Source organism: Suillus subaureus, assembly GCF_016647635.1.
Source record: "Suillus subaureus strain MN1 chromosome Unknown BJ212scaffold_7, whole genome shotgun sequence".
In the NCBI taxonomy this organism is placed as follows: Eukaryota; Fungi; Basidiomycota; class Agaricomycetes; order Boletales; family Suillaceae; genus Suillus; species Suillus subaureus.
The window spans coordinates 1,005,642-1,027,930 of record NW_024538563.1 but is presented as its reverse complement, the minus strand read 5'-3'; the positions used below and the strand labels follow the sequence as shown (position 1 = coordinate 1,027,930).

The following is a 22,289-nucleotide window of genomic DNA, read 5'->3' as shown; positions in this document are numbered from 1 at the left end:
TGATGATCAAAGCCATTTCAACGTCTTTGGTTATTCGAAGCTCGGTTCACTTTCAATCCTTCAAGTTGACTCACTTTGAACTTTTTGTTTCTTCCTTCTCGTTGTTGTTTTGCGACTTCATCATGCCCTGTGGACCAGGGGTCCTTGCACAGTTTAGTCAGCACATAGACTAGGTTTCACCATGTTCGTAACCGTGACTAGCATCTACCAACATCTGCCTTGCTCTGGGCTTAGGCTGTTAGCCCTGCTCCATCTGTACCGCCAGTCACTCCTTTGTTCATACGCTCCTTAGCTATACCCCCCAAAAATTTCAGCTACCCGAGTTTCGAAACCTCCCCATCTGACTTTCGGTCCATACTCTCCCTCAATGCTAGTGTTCTTGATCTTCCTCCTCGTTTCTGTTGTCCTTCCTTTGACCGTTAGCGCCACCCATGTCCATGACAAACGTGGACGCCATCAAGAACTAGCCCAGCGGGCGCGAGGCGACGTGGGCATCCACAAACGCACTTTTGACAACGCACGCTTCACCTTTTATGACGTTGGTTTGTGAGTGAACTTGAACCGAAGAATCCCTCATCAAGCTATGTAGCTAATTTGGATCCAAGGGGTGCTTGTGGGCAGTACAGCTCTCCTGGCGATTTCGTATGTGCCAGCCATGATCATTACTTGATATAGCGTTTCCGATACTCATAAGTTGATGACAAGATTGTCGCCTTGAACGTTGCCCAATATGGCGCAGGTTACCCGGGTCCACAGTGCTTCAAGTCCATTACTATTTGGTATGGAGACAAATCCGCCCAAGCCACCATTATGGATAAAGTGAGCCCGACGACACTCTGTTTTCTTTTTTATTGACGCGTTCTTCTCCAGTGTATGGGGTGCCCATACGGTGGGCTTGACTTCTCTACAGGTCTTTTCAATTACTTCGCTTCTGAAGATGATGGCGTCCTTCATGGATCGTGGTGGTTTGACGTTTAATGACGGCGCCAGCAAACTTACACCAGATGGACGCCCACGTCGGTTCCTCGGGTTGATTGATCCTCGCCTACTTACGCACACCGTCGCTACGCTGCTGACACAAACACTACTACCTCCATTCTATCTACATCCGAAACCAGGACTACATCTACAAGCGAAACTCCTACCACTTCTCTGATCGGCACCAGTACCATATACATCTACATACTCTTTCTCAATGACATTATAGTTTTAATACGAGAGGTTCTCCTCGCCAATGGCAGAACCCACCTGTCTTGCGCGATGGAGTTCCGCTATATTCTCTGGTCTTAGAAGATCCTTATCAGACTCAAGGTTCCATTACATTCCACGGATTATTCGCAGCGCTCCGTCAATCCCCTCACTTGCACCAGCTCAGTTTATTGATAAACGCTGTGGATATCGATATCGACCCTACAATGGTGTCGTTTCGACATACATCCCTACAAGCATTGGATGTGCAGTCCGCTCAGGTAATGGATGTCGAAGCTGTCACTCGTATCATCTTTTCTATGCTCCCTTGCATCGACGCGATCTATCGCAAGTTCATGTTGATGAACGGTGACCCTCCGTACGCGTGGCCCGATATCCAGAGTCGTCTGCGGTCTTTTGACAGAGCTGCAGGAACCTGAGCCCAAGACACGCACATGTCCATGATACTGGAATATTGGGATTGGAGATGGGCAAGGGAGATCTGTGCACGTGGCGAACATCCTCGCCCGTTTGCTATTAATTGCTCTACGAAGTGTACGGTCTTTACGACTACCACTCGGTCGAAGAGCCTCACCAGCGCTCGAATATTTGCTCGTACGTAGCATATGTCTCATTGCAAATATTGTTATGTTCTACAGCTGCTTAGTGTGTCTAAGCATGGAGTCCTGTACTAGTAAGTGCGAGCGCACACTGGCACCAACTGGAAGTGAGTACTGAGTCACGGGCGAATTGCTTCCGTGCCCGGATTCCGTCCTGTCAGACAAGCCCCTATCAATTCCCTGTGAACCGCACCAACGGTTTTCTACCCCAGGTCATTATAATGGCCCTGCGTCCAAGTAAGTCGGGTTCAGTATCGTATGTACTCAGTTCCTCTCGTGGTTTATACTAGTAGTAAAAGGTGCTACATATGTAAGGTACGTACGCGATGACCAAAGTCATATCAACTTCTTTGATTATTCGCTTGGTTGACTTTTCCTTTGACTTGCTTCGACCCCTCCCTGTTTTTTTTTTGCTCGTCGCTGTATCACTTCTACGACTTCATACCCTAGTAACGCCGGTCACTCCTTCATCCGTACGCTCTTTAGCTATACCCCACAAAACAACAATTTCAGCCACCCGAACCTCATCTGACATTCAGTATATAATTCCCAATGCTAGCCTTGTTCTTGATCTTCCTCCTTTCTGCGATCCTTCCTTTCACTATTGGCGGTACTCATGGCCATAACAAACGCGGGCACCATCAAGAACTAGCTCAGCGGGCGCGAGGCGACGTCGGCATCCACAAACGCGCTTTCGACAACGCACGTTTCACTTTTTATGACGTTGGCTTGTGAGTGAACTTGAACCGAAGAATCACTCGTTGAGTTATGTAGCTGATTTAAATCCAAGGGGTGCTTGTGGGCAGTACAGCTCTCCTGGCGATTTCGTATGTGCCAGCCCCAATAATTACTTGCCATAGCGTTTCCGATACTCATTTGATAACAAGATTGTCGCCCTGAACGTCGCCCAATATGGCGGAGGTTTCCCTGGTCCGCAGTGCTTCAAGTCCATCACCATCTCTTATGGGGGAAAAACCGCCCAGGCCACCATTATGGACGAAGTGAGCCTGACGACGCGTTATTATCTCTCTTATTGACGCACTTTTCTCTAGTGTATGGGGTGCCCATACGGCGGGCTTGATTTCTCTGCGGGTCTTTTCAGTTACTTCGCTTCTGAAGCTGAAGGCGTCCTTTACGGATCGTGGTGGTTCGATGATGGCGCCGGCGAGCCAGCACCATCCACGAGCTCCGCATGGACGCCTACGTCAACCCCTGATTGGTCTACACCTACGCCTACACCAACACACCAGCACCACCCCGCTAACACGCCCTCCACCACATCTACGGCTGAAACCAGTACCACATCTGAGACCGCGACCAGCACCCCTTCTACAACCGCGACCAGCACTGTTTCTGAAACTGCCACTAGCACCCCTTCTACAACCAGCACCACTGCTACTGCTACTGTTACGTACCCTTCAAACTCGACGGTGTCGACCTATGACATTGATATACCACTTTCTACTGGCACACCCTATACCCGTATCCATACCCGACGCTTCGCACCCAGAAAACCTTGAAGCCATCAGCGAAGCCCTCATCAACGTTGGTACATTGATCTCAAGTCAGCTGGGCAATTAGGCTACTTTTGGCAAAGGCTGTTCTTTCTCGTCAGTGTTTATGTATTGGGTGGGAGTTCCACCAATCTTAGCCTCGTCGGGTATGTAGCATCTGTTCTTAATACGTGACTGAGGCTGCCGTAATGATTCTGAATTCGTAGGCGATGAGGTGATGACATACATTCATGTGAAACCACTCAGTTCATTTGTGACCAAACTTAATTTTGCATTCGTACAACAATAATATTATACATGATTTTCGTTCTTCTTTCATTTCTTTTCCGCCGTCAGAAAAAGTTGTACTCCTTCCCAAGTGGTAATCTACTCGCAGGTTCTATATCAGCCAATACGCCATCCGCCCTCACCTCATAGTTTTCTGGATCAACAGACATCTTCGGCAGCGCATCGTTCCACTTCATATCTCTCTTGGTTACATTCCTACAGTTAATAACAGCCTCTGCTCGCTTGGCAAGTCCATATGAAGCGATAGTACCAGTCTGGATCGAGATTCGGGAGACAAACGCGACCGAGTTGAGCGCGGCTGCAGGGGGGAAGGATCCCCACATTGGTCTACCATAGGTCGGCTGTACGGTCGGAATTGAACCGTTTGCATCGCCCATCTAGTAAAGACATCAGCAGTATTATCTGAAAGGCTCTGTGAATTCTACCTGAGCCCAAGCAATTACTCCTGATTTTAACACCATTTCAGGTTTAGCACCAAAGTTTTCGGGCTTCCAAAGGACAAGGTCGGCGAGCTTTCCTACCTCTACTGAGCCGACGAGGTGACTAATACCGTGCGTGATCGCCCTAAATAACTGTCAGTCCGCAACTGCTCGAGATGACAAAAAAAGAACTAACGGATTGATCGTATACTTTGCTATATATCTCTTGACGCGTCCATTATCTCTCTCGTTTGTATCATTTAGCTCAGTGAGTGGACCTTTGAAGTCCTTGAGCTTGCTCGCAGTACGCCATGTCCTGGTGGTGACTTCTCCAACACGCCCCATAGCCTGAGAATCAGAGCTGATCATGGATATCGCACCGGTATCGTGCAGAACGTCTTCTGCTGCTACCGTCTCTGCTCGGATGCGAGACTCTGCGAATGCTATGTCCTCGGGAATCGATTTGTCAAGGTGGTGACAGACCATCAGCATCTACTATGTGTTTAGAAAGGTAGAGATAATCAACGTGTGTAGATGGCTCACGTCAAGGTGTTCGTCTAGGGTATTCTTAGCGTAAGGCCGTGTAGGGTTGGTAGATGAGGGAAGAACATTTTCCAAACCGCAAACGACGATGATATCTGGGGCGTGACCACCACCTAGTTTCACAATGAGACGGTATAATAGGGAGCTAAAAGAAACAAAAGCACACCTGCACCTTCCGTGTGATATGTATGTATAGTGCGACCGCCAAATGCCTTGATCGTACCTGCGTTCCATCAGCATCCGAAAGACCAATAAATGGCACACTTCTTACTCTCCACAAATCCGCTCTCATTGAGAGTATCCGTATGGATGTTGACCTGAACATCAAACTCATCACCAACATCCAAGGCGTTCGAAATCACAGCTGGAGTAGAACCCCAGTCCTCGTGTAATTTCAAGCCCCCTGCACCTGCACGAACGATATCCTCCAATGCATGTCTTCCAGTGTCATTCCCCTTCCCGGTAAACAAGAAGTTCATCGGGAGCCCATCTGTTGCCGCAAGCATCGTCTTCAAGTAGAATGGGCTAGGTGTGCACGTCGTTGCATTCGTCCCAGCGCTCGGACCCGTCCCGCCCCCAATCATCGTCGTCGTACCTGCTGCGAGCGCTTCGGTGACTTGTTGAGGACAAATATAATGTACATGTGCATCGATAGTGCCCGCAGTCACGATGAGCTTCTCGCCAGCAATGACCTCAGTTGAGGAGTTGATGTGCATATTAGCGGTAACATTGCTCATGACGTCGGGGTTTCCGGCTTTGCCTATGCCGACGATCTTGCCTTCCTTTACTCCGATGTCTGCCTGCGAGGGTGTGCAGTACATGAAAGTTGGTGGAGAGTACGAATTACCTTGTATATCCCGGTCCAGTCAATGATGACTGCATTGGTGATGACGAGGTCTAGGCAAGGGCCCTCCAGGTACCTGTAACTGGTTTTCTGGCCCATGCCCTCTCGGATAGACTTGCCTGCAGCTAGTGATGAAAATCGGGGAATGCACGAAAAAATTATCACCGACCTCCGCCGAATTTAACTTCATCGCCATAACAGGCCTGTGCTAAATATGAGCCCGCACAAAAAACATGATCATACTAATGTAACAAACCGCATCGCTCTCAATCTCAACCCATAAGCTAGTATCACCAAGCCTAACACGATCACCGACCGTGGGCCCATACATGGAGATGTACTCCTCGCGGCCAATAGTGGTGTCCTCGCGCACCTCGAGCGCACCAGGATCTGGACAGTGTCTGAAAGCATTTAATAGTAACCCTTGCTCAATATAGGCGCCCTTCTTCAGATCATCCTTCATGGAAGTGACAATCAAGTTGCCACCAGTTATGACTTTCTTGCCCCCAATAGCACATAGTGTGACGGTCTTGGAGTCGCCGGGCTCGAAGCGAACAGCAGTGCCAGCGGGAATATCAAGACGCATCCCGTTAGCTTTAATGCGATCAAATTCTAACGCGCCATTGGTTTCGGTGAAATGGTAATGAGACCCAACCTTTCGAGGAAATGAGGGATCGGATGACAAATTAGGGAAGCCACGAACCTGGATAGGACGGTCGCCGTAGTTGGTTACCTTCAACTTAATGCGTTCACGTCCTTTATTGATAGTAATCCTCTCTTTTTTGGCGATGATAGCTCCTGGAAGACTTCCACGGGAGATAATTGTAGTCTCCACAGCTGGGAATTTGTCTTGTGAAGGTAAAGGGAGGAACGATCCATAGAGTGCTGCATCTAGGTTACCATGATCCGTGCAGATGGGATCATGGACAGTCACTAGGAATACGCTTCAAGTGGGCGTCAGTTGAGGTGATGACGGACGGACATACAACTCACCCATCTGGGAACGTTCCTTCTACCTGTATCTCGTGTAGCCGGGCAGGAACGCCCGGTAAGACATGCGTTCTCCCCAATAAGGTTTTCCCGTGCTGCATCAACTCAGCCACAGAATGCTGTCCATCACGTATAGACTCCTGCAATTGAGAGGCGATCAAAGCGATGGCTTCGTTGATATTGAGCTGTAGACCTCTAGCGAGGCGCTTTTGAGCTAGAAAACCGGCCTGATAAGTGAAATAGATAAGAATGTTCCATCAGTCAAGACTGGGGAATACCTGGTGTAAGAATAACTTCTCATGTTCTCTTGGCAAGATATACATTCTGAATTCTACCCCACAGCTTAGAAATATGGCTTCCCTGTACGAAAGCTGTACGGAATATTTGCTCGATGAGGTACGGGTTCAAGCTCAAGAACTGGCGTTAACTTCCGGCGATCAGAGCCGGATCCGGGAAGCTGCTTCTAGAATTAATTCGAATTCTCATTTTTGTTTCTCGCGTCACTTCAAAGTTAACGTTCAGACTTGACTGAGTCGAACGAAGTTCTCTTCCTACTGCTAGTCGATAACCACCTCTTCGGCTCATCGACGCTTTCATCATTCCGAATATATCTCCTTGCTTCACCAGACAGTCGTATGATACTTTGGTTGACATACGCCACAACCAGAACAATGTTCGTCTTGACGAGGGCGATGGCAGTCTGTGCGCATCAATTACAACATCACTATCTTGGGACCTTTGTTCTAGCCATGACGAAATATATCGTGTTCTAGATTCCGAGTCTCGACTCGTTCTAGCATTGCGCAATGGATATGGGAGAATGCTGGCTTGCACTTGAGTCTGCGACATTATTGTTTCATATTGACTTTAGGCTAATGGAGTGAACAAATTATGGAAGATAGCGGGTATTATTTAATTTTCAGGTAAGTCCATATGTAGAAATTACACGTTATGGATCTTGATCTGGCTCCGTCATCATTCTGATCATATCTGAACCTAGTCATCACTGTATTCTTGCTCGGCACTGCTTTTGTCTCGGCCACAATCCACAAATCTCATATGAATCCCTTTGTCCTGTGCCACCGGATCCATAACTTTCCTTCCCTTACTTATGCCTACCCTTAAAGTCATTACGACTTCCTCCACAGCCAACACTCGCAAACGCACTTCGTCCTTCTCTCAGCCTTATCCATCGCAGTCTTCACGCATGTCTCTTCGTCGCACTGCTTCTTTTCTCTCCTTGTCGGACTATGACGGTGACGAGGATGTCTCGTTACAGTCTGGCCCCTTTTCATATTCGATTTACGCAAAGACCCAACCCCCTGTCGTTCCCTACAATCGTACTCTATACCACTACAAGGAGCAGCGTGAACGGCGTAAAGCAGCCCTCAGCCGCAGCCGTCCCGAATTTACCATTGCTCCACCCTCCACCAAGCAGCTCGCTAAACTCACTCTTCAATCACCAAAATCTCGCCCGCCACACAACCAAACAGCAGGGCTGCGGACCTCTTCCCCCTTATCACCGACCCAGAAACTCCTTCCGCCCCGCGCTTCTTTCCCTCGTTCGAAACCCGAGCCGGACTTGTACCGCATCGCAATCAGAACACGTATGCGGTGCTCCCCTGAAGGCGCGAAGATTCTTCGTATGGGTCCTCGTATGGCTGTGTCTATTTTAACCGCTACTCGGGACCTCGAGATGCTTGTGTCAACACAGGAGGGTGAGTAGTCTAAGCGCTTGGTGCCACCTTTTCTAACCTCTCCTCAGTGAACTTCAGTGATGACTGGGAAATGCTCGACTGCAGTGCGTGATGCAACCCTGATGCCAAGATGCGAGATTCGCATCACGCTCTCACAAATGATCTGACGATCTGGGACGACCTGAAACGATTCAGATCTGTACGGGAGCAATCACATGAATTTATTGAATTTTTACGAGGGGTCTTCATTCATTCGTTCACTTCGTCTGTCTAATATGCCGGAAGATCATTGGACTTTTAGTATGAGCTGTTGTACCAATACTTAGTTATTTTCACGTGTTCCCTTCGACCCACATACCCCACACGACCAAGTTGTATTCCATCACTCATCCATTATTTACTTCTCATGATCATACACACTCCTTAGCACGAATTTTCGTTTCCAGAAACAGAGATATCATTTTTTGGGCTGTGTTACCCGTTCCACGATCGCGATCCGACATGTTTTGACTCGATCATACATCACCATGACTCGTTACCTCGATACCTGACAACTACATAAAAAGTAAATAAGCTGGGGCCAGACACGCCTCATCTGGATGGGTACATGATCCGTCTATTCGTCAAGGTTCCTGGATGATACACAATACAAAGGGTATACACCTCCCAGAAGGCAAACGACTAACTGATCCTGACTCTCCAAGAACAAACGTGCGTCGTCATGACCGCGAACTGAACTTTGCAAATAAGACCATGATAGCCAGGGCCCAATGCTCGAACTGTTCCTTGGATACAAACAACAACGCCTGAGAAAGTACGGCTTTGATTATCTGCGCGGACATCCCCTGTTCAATTTGGTCAGCGTCAGATAGCGAGTATTAGATTGGTAATATCGACCTGATACCACCCGACAAATCCTTCTTTCCTCAGGACTCTGAGGAGGAGGCTGACGGCACCGGCTTGCTTTGCTTTGGGTTTTGTATTTCCAATTTGACCACCAGGCAGACCCTCACTCTCTGACGCATCCTTATCAGTAGAACGGGCCTGAATTCTAACCTTGGCCATAATATAAGGATATGTTACCTAGGAAGCGATGTCAGGAGACGTCACCCAGCCACCCAACTATGTATCAAGCTCACAATAGTAGCGAGCGTCTTGCTAAACGCCCCGAGCAAAAACGACGTTCCTGGAGTCAATTTACCATTTGCAGAACTTGCGAGCAACAACAAGCTCTTGAGACGCTCGTAAACGCCGTACGTGATGGCAGGGTTCACAGTCAGGACCATGCCGGGCTTAATGCCTAGCCACAGCCCTGTGATGCCATCCTCGCGAATAATCTCACGAGCGACAGCTAATAAAGACTCATCCGTTGGTCTCTCATCTTTGGAAGACTGTGAGGACGCTCGGACGGAGCGCCCGACTTGTTGTCTGGTTGCGATAACCGATACGGGAATCGTGAAAATCTGGGATAGCGCGCCTGCAGCTGCACCGAGGGAGAGTTCAGCAGCTGTGGATAGTGCAGGAGTTTTTGAACCAGGAGGCAGCTTCAAACTCATGCGCTTGATGTATGATGAGCGTATGAATGAGTAGAAGAAAAAGTAGGCATATTCTTGGGGTATTCAGCTCGATGGGGGAATGTAAGAGAGGTAATTGAAGACACACGCATCGAGAAAGTGTTGAGCATCGTTGCAGCAAAGCCTCTGTACCACCCATTAATTCCCTCTTGTTTGAATATTTCGAGCAGCAACGATAGCATGCTTAGGTCGTCCTTGCGTTTTCCTCGTGCAGCCGATGAGGTTACCTGTATCCTGGTCTTAGCACTACGATAAGATTAGAAACATATCTCATGAAATGCGATCGCCGACGCACACATCAAGAGGATACACCACACTATTGATGAGTCAGGACAGCTGGTGCATGGGTAGTCGAGCAGTACTCACGCATTACTGAAGCAAGCTCCAAGGGCACCAGCCAACGCAGATGCAAAAGGCGTTAGTTGCTGCGCCTGCTTCGCTGATTGGGACTGTGTTGACATAATAGAAATGTGCAACTGAGATATATCCACCTTGTGTGGAGACTACAAAAGAGCTCGGAATTACCGGTCCCAGTACCGGCTAAAATGCCGATTGCATATGAATTCCAAAATAGGGCGCTACTTGACCCCAAAATGGAAGGCTGAAGCTTTCAAAGCTAATACGGACAAATAAGGATGCTATTTTGCACCTGCGATCATGACTGGGGTGCACAACCACGTCAATTTCCCAGAAGAACTCGCGATCGGTCCTTTGCTTCCACGTGAAACTTACTCTACATGCGATTTTGGGGATAAACAACAACTTGTCTTTGGTGCTGAGGCACAGCGGGAAGGGATCGAGACTTATGGGATCGCAGGTCGCGTTTGGTGACTAGATATTGCTTTGATGTTTCCGTTCCCTCGCTCTGAGCGTGATATCATGTAGGGAAGCAGCATATCTAGTGACCAGCTACATCGACAATCCTTGTACTTGGGAGTTTGACCCGCCCTTGATCGATAAGCATCTATCTGGGCACAAACGAATTTTTCTCGAGCTCGGTTCTGGCACGGGCATCGTTGCAGCGAAAATAGCTCAAGCAGCTGCTTTGTCCGGGCGAGATCTGGTCATTGCAACTGATCTGCCCGAAGTCTGCCCGCTTCTGGAGAAGAATCTTCTCGTCACACCAAAGGGGGATTCAGGAAACACACAGGTTACTTTAGTACGACCTCTTTCGTGGGGGAGTTATGATCATGCCATCAACATCGTACGAGAACTTAAGCTCGTTGATGATCCAAGTGGACATGAGCATGGCTGTATCACGCACATCATCTGCAGCGATCTTGTAAATACTATGGTGCTCTCCATGCTCGAAGACCGATCACTGACAGAAATATAGGTATATTTTCCGGAACTTTTAGCGCCCCTTTTATGCACCCTTCTCCATCTGACCTCTCCACCCTCTGTCTCCCTCTTCGAATCACAACCACGAGTCATCATATCATACAAAATCCGGAGTCTTTCTAAAGAGACTCCATTCTGGTCAGCATTCGGCCTGTGGTTCTCGTTTGAGCCTGTCATTGCACGAAAGATTGATGCGAACAACTCGTCTTCTGAGTGGGAGCGATTCGGATCTGATATAGGGGGTGATGACGATCTGGCATTCATCTTCGTGGCACGTAGACGTCCAGAATCACTTAACTGGACAATTCCGTTGGAGAATGTTGATCTACTTGGAGGCGTTGGCGCAAGGGGGACGTGTGGCAAGAAGAGTGATGAGACATTCGAGACCTTGCTCCTTATGGGCCTTGGAGAGTGATATACATTCACTTCACATTTTATGTATAACACTCATTCAAATACCAGGAGATACATACATACATACTCAACGCGGGATTCAATAACGACTCCCACCTCCCCTTCACATCTCAGGAGATTCCGTACCCTCCGTGATGGTAGAAGCGCTGGTTTCCATTCTCTAGCAAACCAACAGAGTTGTCCAAATTCTCAACTTCCTCTGCATAGTTGGGTGGTGCAAAGGAGCGCATTACAATGCCAGTGGCGTGGAAAGATGTCACATTAACTGGTTGTGTCAGTAGTGGGCCGGAGACATGCGGTGCATGTACGAAGCCAGCTGCTTCGAAAGGATGAACTTCTAGATGGTACTGTGACCCGATCACAGGTTGCAAACAACACGCTGGTGAACGGGTTTCCAGAAAGACAGGAAAGAAAGTTACTGACCCTCACAGAAAATCGGGGGAAAACAACACTCTGTTTGAATGCCTTCTTTAAGTTCACTTCACCTTGGAGAATCCGCTTCCCCGTAGTACTGGCGTCCCTAGCTGGCCAGAAAACAGCACGTGCTATTGTTTGAACGAAGAAGTTGTCTGTATGCTTCCCAGCATGATCACTTGTTGCGTCCGAGCCTGTAGCTAATGATCGCTTCAGGAAAACACGGATGGCTTGGTGATTGGCGAGTAAATCGAGAGCTTGCTCGTCTGAGCCTGTAAAAGTTAGCCATAGTGGCATTGCAGAACCACGAGCATAACTGAGCTATGGGCACAGTGAGAGGCCTGATGCTCGGAGTCAGGAATAGACCTACTGGTTTGGCTAGTGCTAGCTACAGATGTTTTATCGTTTTAGAGCCTTGCGAACCGCAAAACTGGAGATCGACCTACGTTAAAATCGACATTCCCTCTCTTGGCACCAAAAAGAGTGCCTGTAATAGTGACTGATGGAAGGATGTACCACCCCTCCGGATCACCTACCAGTATTAAACACAAGCATTGAAGACTACATCGCTCGACAACTCACCTTCAGGACCAACGAATGGAATGTTTTCTTTATATGCTTTCTGTAACATAGCAGATGGAAGTTCCGGTTTCGTATTCGGGACATATGCAAAATCCGTGGTTAAACTAAGGATTATTGAATGGTTCCGAAGAGCATCCGAGAGAGCAGGGAACACACGTTTGATTCACTCTCAGTGCGCCCCGCTTAATGATGACAGTAATCCTGTAGTTGATGTAAGCGGGACTGGCTCGCTCTGTGAATGAAGGCGGAAGGGGGAATCTCTTCTTCTCTTTACGGTCCAAAACTTCCGTCTCGTCTGGAAGTGCTATTTCGAAAGGCCATGTGTAATGGCCTTTCTCGAGTTTGGACGCCATGGATCCATCAGGAAGGGCCATCGCTGGAGTCCACAACTCCTTCTCGATAACAAGAAAACTTTGCCCTTCCTGTCCAATTGAAGTAGTCGCAGCTGTCACCTGTATCGCCCATAAGCATCGAGAAGTTGCGCAAATAGATGGTGACCTACTGTTACTATAATAGCCTTGGATGATTCTGACTTCAAAATGTCCAGAGTCACGCTCCCCGAGATGAGATCGCCAGCACGAAATACTGGCCAAGACTCCGGGGAAGGAGCACGACTTTTCACCGAAAGGAGAAGCCATTTGTGTCCCTTGCTGTCTTCAAGCGATATGGTGTGTTCAGAACCGGGGGTTAAGGCGTCTAGTGGAGCTACGCTGCTACCGGCTTGAGGTGTGTACCCCGGAAGTTCATTATCACCCTCTATGTGATTCATTAGGACACAGACAATCGATTGCCGGTTTACGAGTTGCGATTGTTAATGCTCACGACGATGTTGTCTGTGGTAAGATGAGTAAGATAAGGAACAAATATATTCCACGACCAGCATGTCGTGCGGTTCGTGCCTGACCAAGGTTGATGAGAATACCCAAAATAAGCAGAATCCATACTCACTACATGGGCTTCCCCACCCTTTGGTAGTCCTGAGTAGACTCGTGACCAGCCTGGCGTATACCACGTCGGATGCTCGACTGGCGAAAAGCGCGCGTAGGTAAACTGGTTACGAGTTCAAGTCCCAAGTCCAGTTTTAGGCCAGATCAGACAAGCCTCAGCCCATCTCGGATGCGTTTGTGCAAATGCATCTAGGTTCTTGGAATTTCTTGTTAGACCATAGAGTTTACAAAGTGGGCCGTGTGCTGAAGACCTGGAAAAACTGTATAAAGAGTACTGATTATTCAGAATGAAGTCCTGGCAGCTTGAAGCATCTCGCAACATAGAATGATAGGCGCAGACTGCCACAATCGCGAATCGTTTAGCCTAGAATAAAAATGATCTTTACATGGCACCGAGAGGAGTCAGGGAACCTATTTCCTCTTAGAGCTTCTGTTTATTTGTGGAGCTGGACAAACAAAAGGGTCCCGACTCCCGACTCCCGATACCCTGGTTGGGCGAAATACCCTTGAATGGCAAGCCTGAGGGCGCTCTACCTGGAGAGTCCGATCATCATTATGCTACGGAACCGTTGTGCCATCATGAAGCTGTCTGAGGTCAGACACGCTACTTCTACATTCCAGCCTCTCGCTTTCAATTTGTCCGGTCCAGATGCCAGTGGATATAGTATATCTCGTTTGGTACTTTACTCTGACGGTCCAGCTCAGCGGGATGGACTTCAACAGAACATTGCAAGGTTGCAAACCCGACGGACAATTTGCAGTCCCATGGGCGGAACAAATAGCATGTATGGATGCAATTTCAGAATATCGTGGTCGATGTCTCTCATTAATAGTTAGCTCCAATTCTCTGATTATCTACTCCCCGCTCGGTACACCTCGCCTCCTTGCCATGCTTACTTGCGATGGAGGCATACAGTCGAACCACGTGCGCGATTGATTCCTATTCCTTCTCCGTGACCCAGACAGACGAAAACGCATTTGAGCACCAATGAATTATCAGCCAGGCTTCCGAGTCATGATTCACGGTCACTTCTTCATCATCTATGTGCTCAGACAGCGGAACTCTACAAACGCGCAGAATCAGCTGTCTGGGCATCGAGGACTGGGTTTGTTGCTAGACGTTCCGGATAATACAACAAGAAATGGGTTTGTCTACATAAACATCGTCTGAAATATACCACCATTCTTAGCAAGTTGGCTACTCCGACAATAGCACCGACCCACCTCTTGTCCGAATGCTAGTACTAAAAATATCATGAACATATCAGCGGGTTTCGAACATTGTCCTGCTCACCCCAATCATGTGCCACCACGACGCCAGCGACAACTGCGAACCCGTAAGTCAATGTTAGATCGAGACATCTTGATGCGACGAACCTATCCAAATTACCAACCACCAATTGAGATCATCTGAGACCAGGGTCATATTCGGTGGATGTTGAGGGTGTGCCATATAGCGATCTAGTGTTCGTGCTAGATATAACACCCCTCAGCGCTTGTATCGCCAAAATATTCGGCATAATGGGATATTTGTTCCTGTCTCAATACCCTTGATTGATTGAAGTATCGCGGCAGCCTGGGTGCGAAATAAAGTAAGAAGCGGAAGCCCTCGATTGAATCAAAATGGACTCTGATCTGCAAACCAGTACTTGTACATGCATGCGGAACTTCTGTTAGAGCATCAAGAAAGTTCGAACAGTACTAGTGTTTCGGGATGTCGGCGGCTTGTTTACAATTTGAAACGCCACTTCGAGGTGTTCTTGCCGTACTTGCATCAATCAAGGTATTCCGTATGAAATTATGTGGCCATCGACCTAATGGCACAGGTCTAAGGCATCATCGACAAGCGTTTCAAGGTCCCATTCTGTAACATGGCACAGATAAGAAACGGAGTGGCCCAAGGTGGAGCAAATATGACTAACCTTACAGCTGTATAGTACTAGCCTACGACGTACGCCGCCTCAATGCCAAGACGACGCTCATACTGTCGCCAAATAAGAGTCTGCGACACATCCTGGACGTCGACATTAATATATCCATAAAAGGATATATTTTACTATAATCAAGTTACAAGGATTGGTCCGGTTCACCGGTGACGGATTTAGATTACACCTAGAAAATGGCCAGAATTAGCGTCGACCCCAGATTCGTAATCAATACGTAAAGGTACTGTTCTTTCGAGTCTACGGTGATGTGCCCTTCGGAGGAAAGCCCCTTGCTCGAGGGAGATAGAGTGCATACCCCTGACGACTTGGACAGTGTGTACAACCGATTCAGCAAGGCTCAGAAAAACGTCGTTGTCTTCGTAGTGTCCTTTGCAGGGCTGCTTCCTAGTGCGTATAAGTCAAAAAATACACTCTTCAACTGAGTCGATCTTGTCTCTACAGTGTTCGTGACTGGGACCTTGGTTCCTTCTATTCCTCAGATAGCTCATGACCTTAATTCAACGGGTGCTACTGTGAGGTATGTTTCCAAATTCTGCACTATGCGCTAGCTCGTGATACCGAGCCGGGCTGTCCGCAGCTTGGCTGTGAGTTTGTCGGTCTTTGCGAATGCGATCGGGGGTTTGGTGTGGGCAGCGTACTCCTCAGTTTGTAGGCTTTTGATATGCTTTCTTCAGTCGAACAATCTCATTTTCATTTTTCCCCAAAGACGGGCGCCGCCCAATGTACTTGTGGGGTATGCCTATCCTATGTATGGGAAGCTTTGGTGTTGCAGCATCAACATCTCTCAGGTGGTTGCTGTTCTGGAGGTTTTTTCAGGCATTCGGATGCGCTGGCGGAGTGTCTGTAGGTGCAGCTGCTATTGGCGATATCTATAGGGTCGAGCAACGAGGTACAGCCTATGGGTATTTTCTTTGGGGTACGTATGTGCCCGTACGATAAGCTTTCGGCAACCAATCAATTCTTGCCAAGGCTTGTCTTCTTGGTGTTGCATTGTCACCTATTACGGGAGGCACTGCAGCACATTACTGGTCATGGCGCAGCCTACAGTGGTCGCTTGGACTATGGGGCTTCATTGAGATGGTTTTTATCTATCTGTTTTTGCCAGAGACAAGTCATTCGCATTCGGGAGGTATTAGCGAGCCGACGACACCGTCCAACTTCGTTTGGATCAATCCTTTCAGCAGTATTTGGCTGCTGCGTAGTCCAAATATCATGGCTGTCGTTTGTCTTCACTTTTCTTCTGACTGTGCACTGCCTAAGGTCTTGTTCTCAGACACTAGCAAATGCCTCTGCAATGGTTACAGAATATGGCATGTTGAGAACATGGACGTCGTCTTCCAGTCTAACCAAAGCCTTAGTTTTATTGATCCCAATTGCCTACACGATCGTGAGTCTGCCATCCTATTTCAAACTATCTGGTCTGTTGACCTGCGATTCCAGGGTGCTCGATACCACATATCTAACGAGGCACTGATCGGTGCATGCTTCCTCCCCAGTGGACTCGGAAACTTCAGTATGTATGCATACATCCTACTTTTTGAGTCGTCTTCTTAATCTTTCATACACGAGTCGCTTCGCCAATTGCTGGGCGGTTATCCGACGCTATGATTGAAAAATGGAAGGCCCGGCGGAAAGGCATTTGGGTCCCTGAAGATCGGCTACGTGCAGTGTTGGTCGGTGGACCGCTTGTCCCTTTATCCGTTTGTCTTTCTGGATTGATCACCACGTACATCGCTGGACCCTTGGGTTTGGTATTGAATTTACTTTGTTTCTTTATGAATGGCATTGGAGTAAGTTGTAAACTCGTGTATGATTTTTTTCACGTTCAAACCTCTCATATTATACAGGTGGATTTCGTTCTCACACCGATCGGCTCGTACAATGTCGATGTGCTACAATCACGTAGCGCAGAGGTAATCGCTGCAGTTACGTGAGTAGCATTCAACCCCGGTGGTTGGGCTTCGCACTGAGCCATCTCGCAGTGCTTTCCGTGCGATCATTCTTGCACCAGTGACTGCAGCCGTACTTCCATCGATTGAAATACTAGGGTTGGTAGCGACAAATAGCATAGCTACCATGATTGCGATTCTTGGATATGGGTGAGTACTGTTGTAGAACACTTGCAGTCACCGAGCTTATACTAGCATATAGGCTTATTGTTCTTACTATTCGGTATGGAGATCGCATGAGAGCCTGGGTAGATGTTGGATATACCGTTGTGGATGCGTGATCACTAACCAGACTTTGGTGGTTGTCATCTTCTCGCCCTCGTATCTAATTAAAGAGTGGGCACAAACAACAGGCATGGTAATCAAGGCCCTTCTAGGTATATATCTTCGGGCATCACATACACTTACTTTTCTTGTCAAATATACATTGGAATACCAAATAAGTATTACAGCTAAACTTTGAACAACGGTTTCTTGCCCTTCTCAGAAGAGTACCTGATAAATGTTGATTGCTTGCTTGGAGCCTTTCCAGTGCTACACATCGCCATAAATTGACACATCGCTGCCCTCCTGGAAAACAATTGGAGGCATGTCAATTCCTGCATCGGAGTTGGCAACGAGCTTAGCGTCATATTCTCGAATGCTAAGAATGAGGCGTGGACCCAGTACAAACATTTGCGAGACTGACGCAAATTCAAGTAGTCCAGCGTAGACATCAGCTCCTACTGAAGACGAGTCCTATGGATACAGCGAAACAATGATGACCAGCAGATGCCACTAAGTGAAAGATCGACGTACCAGGATCCCTGGAGAGAGATAACCGATCTGGAAGCAGGAAACAGCCACAAAGCTTCACGTTGCACGTTCGGAACTTCAGCTTAAAAGATAACTCCATTTGAAATGATGAGCTTACCTAGCAAAGTAAGCCACGTGAGCTTTTATCAACACTGAGAAACAGTCCCCCATTGTCCGTCCAGCCAATGGGTGGCGCAGTGCACGGAAGTGTTTAACAGAAATCCAGACTGCAAGACACAGTGCGAGGAACTCCCATATAGTGTAGAGTATCCAAGCCAAAGAGTCTAAAAGTCCGACGTCTCCCTCATAGTCATAAGTGCACTGATAGGTGCCGGAAAGGATGAGCTGCTCTGTATGTCTGATGAGCCTGATGCGCTCAAGTCTTTCAAGCCATAATTCAAGCTTACCTCCTACAGTATATCTGTCTCCTATCACGGCGAACACTCCGCAGGTGATCGTGACAGCCAGGAGGATTGAGACGAGAAAGGCAAGTATCTTTCTGGATTGCTGATACATTGCATGTAACCGAGTGATAATGATGACTTGCATGATGTTTCGGTCAAATTAACATCATCTGAAGTATCATAACTCAGTAGCTCACCTCCCAGCATGGCATTTACGACCACAGTTATCCAAGTTAGTGCAGAGTATATGACGTTGCCTGAAAAATCCCAGCTAGTGATGAGCCTCGGAAGACAAACGTTCGAAACAAACTCACAGCTATCGCTATCATTATATTGAATCAGCAGGTCAGCAAACTTACTCACCCCTATACAGTGTGGTTGTGTGAACAAGAATGACAGGCTCTCGTGCAGAGTACTCACTACATCTGTCACCGAGACTCTCGGAAGACTTACTGTATCCAGCCAGTCAGAAGCAATAAACATAGTGTATATGAGACATACGCAGCATGAAAATTCTGATTGTGAGAGATGTCTTATTAACACAGCGTCAACCTTAGTCTCGTAAAAAGAACATACACGGTGTATGACATTCCAAGGTAGCGCACCTAGGGTGTTTTGAAGTAAGCACAACTGGCCAACTGCGCTCATAACACAATGTACGTACACAGAGATATAGAAGAGTCGCAAGGGACCAACGTTTCCCCTGCCCCGGACTTGGTTGGATGTTGTTTTCTAATATGGGACTCTGCTCACCCAAACCAGTTCAAACTAGTATGAAACCATTATTGATGAGATGGTTACTCTGACTATGGCATCAACCTACCTCTTGTCCCAATGCAAGTGCTGAAAATGTCATGAGAAATTCAGCGGGTTTTCTTAATAATACTATCTTGGTCACCCCAATCGTATATCACTGCAGCACTGGAGGCGACTTTAAGATCACATTCAAGATTAGAACGTCACCGACATCATTCCAGCGAATCTCTACGAACCTACAAAATAACTGTAAAAATTATTTGATTCGATTAGCGGCCACCAACTGGGATCACTTGAGACTATGGTCATGTTCGGAGGATAGATGCGAGAGAGTAGCGAACCTGCCGTAAGGAGGCACGCGTGGTAGATATGGGATCCTCGAGCGCTTTTATCACTGAAATAGGCATGATGAGCATGTAATTTGTCCCTGCCTTCATTGACAGAAGTAAGATTGACACATGAAAGAAAGTAAAAAATGGATGCGTTCGACAATACAATGTGTGTTCGGCTGTGGTGTCATGTGGGATTTTTGAACGCCGCAAAATAGGCTCGGAAAGGTGTTCATAATTTCGGGTAGTTGGTGACAATGACACTCTCGAGATGTTCTCACCATACTTGTATCAGTTCAGAAGTCCCATCAGTAGATGATGATGATCACCAGTCTAACATTAGGCGCGATAAGATGGCGGAAAAGCCTGCCGTCTCAACAATTCTCAACGAGTATCAGACTCTCTGCCTCGCTGGCCAGGACTTGGTGACCACAACAGCTCATATGAGGTCTCGTAACAAGGCCACACGCTGTCGGCTTAACCTAAAATGAGACTTGAAAACTGAGATAGGTCCAAACATACCGAACAGATAACTCACATCTCCCACTGCCCCTGCAACGCCTCGAAGCAGACGCGCCGATGTACAAATCCCTCAAATGTGCGCCTTCCTCAAAAGTCCTCAGCATGTGTCGCCCCTTCGCATTGTGGTCACGAGTGCAACGAAATAAGGTAATGACATGTGATTCTGATGATGCAAAAGGCACTGCGCTAAATCCATCTTACGGTTGATGCATCAGCTTTGTATCAATGAGGATAGGCCGGTGAAACATATCGCCACATACGAGACCACCTCTGGCTGAAAACGGAATAGGGAGGCCGAAAAGGAAGACACAGAGATGACTGCATAACCGCACGACATCCATCTTCGTCCTTCATTGACCTTCTGCTGTCCCGGTTTGATATAGAACGTCATGAGTGTATCAGAGGCATGAAGAGGTGAGGAGCACACTGCAAGATCTCCACCGGAATACTACAGGAGACCATGGGGCGGGCACAAAAGCTGTGCAATAGTTTCAAGCCTATGGTTCCAACCTTGTCCACGAAGAATCACGACCCAAGCCTCCCCTTGTCATCACAGCGCTTGCTGTTTGTTTGTGGTTCTAAGGGAGGTCAACGAATCAGAAACAAGTCACCATGTATTGATGTCAGCAGCTTACGGCTTTCACTGACCTCCCAAAAAATCTTTGTGATCAGATCGCTAAAGTTGATCAAGAACACAAAGCCCTTTTATACGGGCCAAAGCACCACTACTTAAGCTTGATACACCGGCCCGCATCCTGAAAAACAAGGGGTTTGGAGTATTGATTGGACTGGGTAGTTTTCTTGGAAACCTCAATTCGCCAGTAAATGTTGATAATGGTAGTGTGAGCAGACAAAGTGGTGCGGTGGTCCTTGTTTGTGAGCGTATTTCATTCGGGATAGACCATCATCTGTAGAGCTTGAGCTTGAAGCTTGAGGCTTTGAAGTCTGTGTCCGATGTATCATGTACAGTTACGATCGCGTTTTCGATTGAACAAAATTGATTTGGCACAAAATGACTCGTCCCAAATTAGAAGGCTAAAGCCTCCGCGGTTCGTGGATTGATATTCTACCCCGAAGCGAGGTACGAGTGTAGGGTTAGAATTAGGACTTTGCGGCAGCGGCAGTGTAGCACGTGGCCTCTCTTGTCTCCGCACCACGCAGTGCTCGCGCCACGCTCCAGCAGGCTCAAACCTGCCTTTTGCCTTCTGCTTTTCTTTTCCCCACCCACCACTCCCTTATCCTCGCAGCTTACATTACTACTGCTACCTAAAGGCAGTCAGCCTTAACTATATACTACATCCCTCTTCCAGGGGCCCGGGTGGCTGGTACCTAGACCTGCTGAGTTTGAGGCTGCGAGGATGCCCACCCGCCCTCGCAGCTCACCTCGGCTCTCTCGCACAGGTTGGGGCCGCCATTGGGGCCGGGTCGCCCCTTCGGGGCTTCCACCCAAAAAACTATCTGCTTCAATAAAGCAAACATTTTCTTTCATTCTCGTCACTACTACTAAGAGCGCTTCACGACAGCAAACGCAAAGTTATAACAATATTTCTCTAAGTACATGTTCGATTGGTATTCGAAATCTAAGGTCTCAAAACTGTTACATAGTACGGGTGGCCAGCCAGTTCCGTTGGTAGTAGTACAATATGATATTGGCGTATCCGTAAAACACGCAATCACCACAAACGACAAAACAAGACTCTCCTACTCCCTGAAGAGCGCCCGACATTGCTTAGTATCAATTTAATCTCGAAGAGGTCTTCGCGCTACACCGTGAAAACACTACCGCCGGTTGATGCGTGTGCGTGCGGATGGAAAACAAGCGAAGTCGTGCGGGTTCCTACATTGAAGTCGGCTTCAAGCTTGGCGCTATATTCTCGAACGCTGAGGATGAGGCGCGGTCCTAGCACAAACATCTGCACGACTGACAAAACATCGAGAATACCGTGATAAGCCACAGTTCCTACGGAATTTGAGTCCTATAGAAATGCATCAACAACGGTCGCACGAAGATATCAGTGACAGATCGATCGGCATACCATGAGCGTTGGGGACAAAAAACCAAGGGCAAAGCAAGAACTAACAGCGAAACTAGCAGGTGCAGTTCAGCAAACTACGATACCTACATTCAAACAGCTCACCTTGCAAAGTAAACTACGTGAGTTTTTATTACCACCGTCAAACAGTCGCCGATAGTCCTTGTCCTGAATGGTCGT

At 47.8% G+C, this 22,289-nt stretch overlaps 8 protein-coding genes across 8 annotated transcripts; 5 read left to right on the top strand and 3 right to left on the bottom strand.

Annotated features, from left to right (window-relative positions):
• The first annotated feature begins 270 nt into the window (after positions 1 to 270).
• BJ212DRAFT_979465 (RlpA-like double-psi beta-barrel-protein domain-containing protein-containing protein) lies at positions 271 to 1,106 on the top strand. The gene is made up of 4 exons (XM_041344504.1): positions 271 to 546; positions 606 to 642; positions 706 to 819; positions 871 to 1,106. The coding sequence occupies exons 1-4, from the start codon at positions 368 to 370 to the stop codon at positions 976 to 978; spliced, it is 438 nt and encodes a 145-aa protein (XP_041196171.1). The 5' UTR covers positions 271 to 367; the 3' UTR covers positions 979 to 1,106.
• Positions 1,107 to 2,369: 1,263 nt separating this feature from the next.
• On the top strand, positions 2,370 to 2,962 carry BJ212DRAFT_1236799 (uncharacterized protein; the record flags this gene model as incomplete). Its single annotated transcript, XM_041329544.1, has 4 exons — positions 2,370 to 2,539; positions 2,599 to 2,635; positions 2,696 to 2,809; positions 2,861 to 2,962. Coding segments are annotated over 4 exons (423 nt in total), but the record flags the coding sequence as incomplete, so codon positions are not given.
• Positions 2,963 to 3,572: 610 nt separating this feature from the next.
• On the bottom strand, positions 3,573 to 6,857 carry BJ212DRAFT_1337449 (urease). Its single transcript, XM_041334974.1, has 12 exons — positions 6,685 to 6,857; positions 6,410 to 6,633; positions 6,120 to 6,360; positions 5,673 to 6,071; positions 5,586 to 5,619; positions 5,420 to 5,535; positions 4,844 to 5,372; positions 4,739 to 4,795; positions 4,573 to 4,685; positions 4,226 to 4,521; positions 4,036 to 4,174; positions 3,573 to 3,987 (listed from the first exon to the last, which is right to left on the bottom strand). The coding sequence occupies exons 1-12, from the start codon at positions 6,727 to 6,729 to the stop codon at positions 3,655 to 3,657; spliced, it is 2,526 nt and encodes an 841-aa protein (XP_041196169.1). The 5' UTR covers positions 6,730 to 6,857; the 3' UTR covers positions 3,573 to 3,654.
• A 660-nt stretch (positions 6,858 to 7,517) lies between these two features.
• On the top strand, positions 7,518 to 8,215 carry BJ212DRAFT_1478198 (uncharacterized protein; the record flags this gene model as incomplete). Its single annotated transcript, XM_041339676.1, has 2 exons — positions 7,518 to 8,124; positions 8,172 to 8,215. 2 exons carry the CDS (start codon positions 7,518 to 7,520, stop codon positions 8,213 to 8,215), a joined length of 651 nt encoding a protein of 216 aa, XP_041196168.1.
• A 262-nt stretch (positions 8,216 to 8,477) lies between these two features.
• BJ212DRAFT_979440 (mitochondrial carrier domain-containing protein) lies at positions 8,478 to 10,217 on the bottom strand. The gene is made up of 6 exons (XM_041344503.1): positions 10,044 to 10,217; positions 9,973 to 9,993; positions 9,766 to 9,923; positions 9,243 to 9,712; positions 9,001 to 9,186; positions 8,478 to 8,948 (listed from the first exon to the last, which is right to left on the bottom strand). The coding sequence occupies exons 1-6, from the start codon at positions 10,136 to 10,138 to the stop codon at positions 8,823 to 8,825; spliced, it is 1,056 nt and encodes a 351-aa protein (XP_041196167.1). The 5' UTR covers positions 10,139 to 10,217; the 3' UTR covers positions 8,478 to 8,822.
• Positions 10,218 to 10,334: 117 nt separating this feature from the next.
• Positions 10,335 to 11,433, top strand: BJ212DRAFT_1265606 (putative methyltransferase-domain-containing protein; the record flags this gene model as incomplete). Its single annotated transcript, XM_041330501.1, has 3 exons — positions 10,335 to 10,504; positions 10,563 to 10,959; positions 11,014 to 11,433. The coding sequence occupies 3 exons, from the start codon at positions 10,335 to 10,337 to the stop codon at positions 11,431 to 11,433; spliced, it is 987 nt and encodes a 328-aa protein (XP_041196166.1).
• A 109-nt stretch (positions 11,434 to 11,542) lies between these two features.
• BJ212DRAFT_1297532 (uncharacterized protein) lies at positions 11,543 to 13,197 on the bottom strand (the record flags this gene model as incomplete). The annotated part of the gene is made up of 7 exons (XM_041332613.1): positions 11,543 to 11,779; positions 11,856 to 12,167; positions 12,217 to 12,234; positions 12,293 to 12,378; positions 12,429 to 12,532; positions 12,585 to 12,880; positions 12,931 to 13,197. The coding sequence occupies 7 exons, from the start codon at positions 13,195 to 13,197 to the stop codon at positions 11,543 to 11,545; spliced, it is 1,320 nt and encodes a 439-aa protein (XP_041196165.1).
• A 2,369-nt stretch (positions 13,198 to 15,566) lies between these two features.
• BJ212DRAFT_1297531 (major facilitator superfamily domain-containing protein) lies at positions 15,567 to 17,551 on the top strand (the record flags this gene model as incomplete). Its single annotated transcript, XM_041332612.1, has 11 exons — positions 15,567 to 15,708; positions 15,763 to 15,838; positions 16,028 to 16,164; positions 16,197 to 16,237; positions 16,291 to 16,542; positions 16,595 to 16,708; positions 16,762 to 16,834; positions 16,891 to 17,111; positions 17,169 to 17,251; positions 17,304 to 17,420; positions 17,473 to 17,551. The coding sequence occupies 11 exons, from the start codon at positions 15,567 to 15,569 to the stop codon at positions 17,549 to 17,551; spliced, it is 1,335 nt and encodes a 444-aa protein (XP_041196164.1).
• Between the last annotated feature and the right edge of the window lie 4,738 nt (positions 17,552 to 22,289).

Coding starts and splice junctions, on each gene's coding strand:
- BJ212DRAFT_979440 (XM_041344503.1), bottom strand. CDS start 10,138: ATGTCAACACAGTCCCAATCAGCGAAGCAGGCGCAGCAACTAACGCCT. Junction 9,713..9,765: donor GCTCAACACTTTCTCGATGC/GTGTGTCTTCAA, acceptor GAATACCCCAAG/AATATGCCTACTTTTTCTTC. Junction 9,187..9,242: donor GCAAGACGCTCGCTACTATT/GTGAGCTTGATA, acceptor ATCGCTTCCTAG/GTAACATATCCTTATATTAT.
- BJ212DRAFT_1337449 (XM_041334974.1), bottom strand. CDS start 6,729: ATGTATATCTTGCCAAGAGAACATGAGAAGTTATTCTTACACCAG. Junction 6,072..6,119: donor ACGGCGACCGTCCTATCCAG/GTTCGTGGCTTC, acceptor TTTCCTCGAAAG/GTTGGGTCTCATTACCATTT. Junction 4,522..4,572: donor CCCTAGACGAACACCTTGAC/GTGAGCCATCTA, acceptor AACACATAGTAG/ATGCTGATGGTCTGTCACCA.
- BJ212DRAFT_979465 (XM_041344504.1), top strand. CDS start 368: ATGCTAGTGTTCTTGATCTTCCTCCTCGTTTCTGTTGTCCTTCCTTTG. Junction 547..605: donor ACCTTTTATGACGTTGGTTT/GTGAGTGAACTT, acceptor TTTGGATCCAAG/GGGTGCTTGTGGGCAGTACA. Junction 820..870: donor AAGCCACCATTATGGATAAA/GTGAGCCCGACG, acceptor GTTCTTCTCCAG/TGTATGGGGTGCCCATACGG.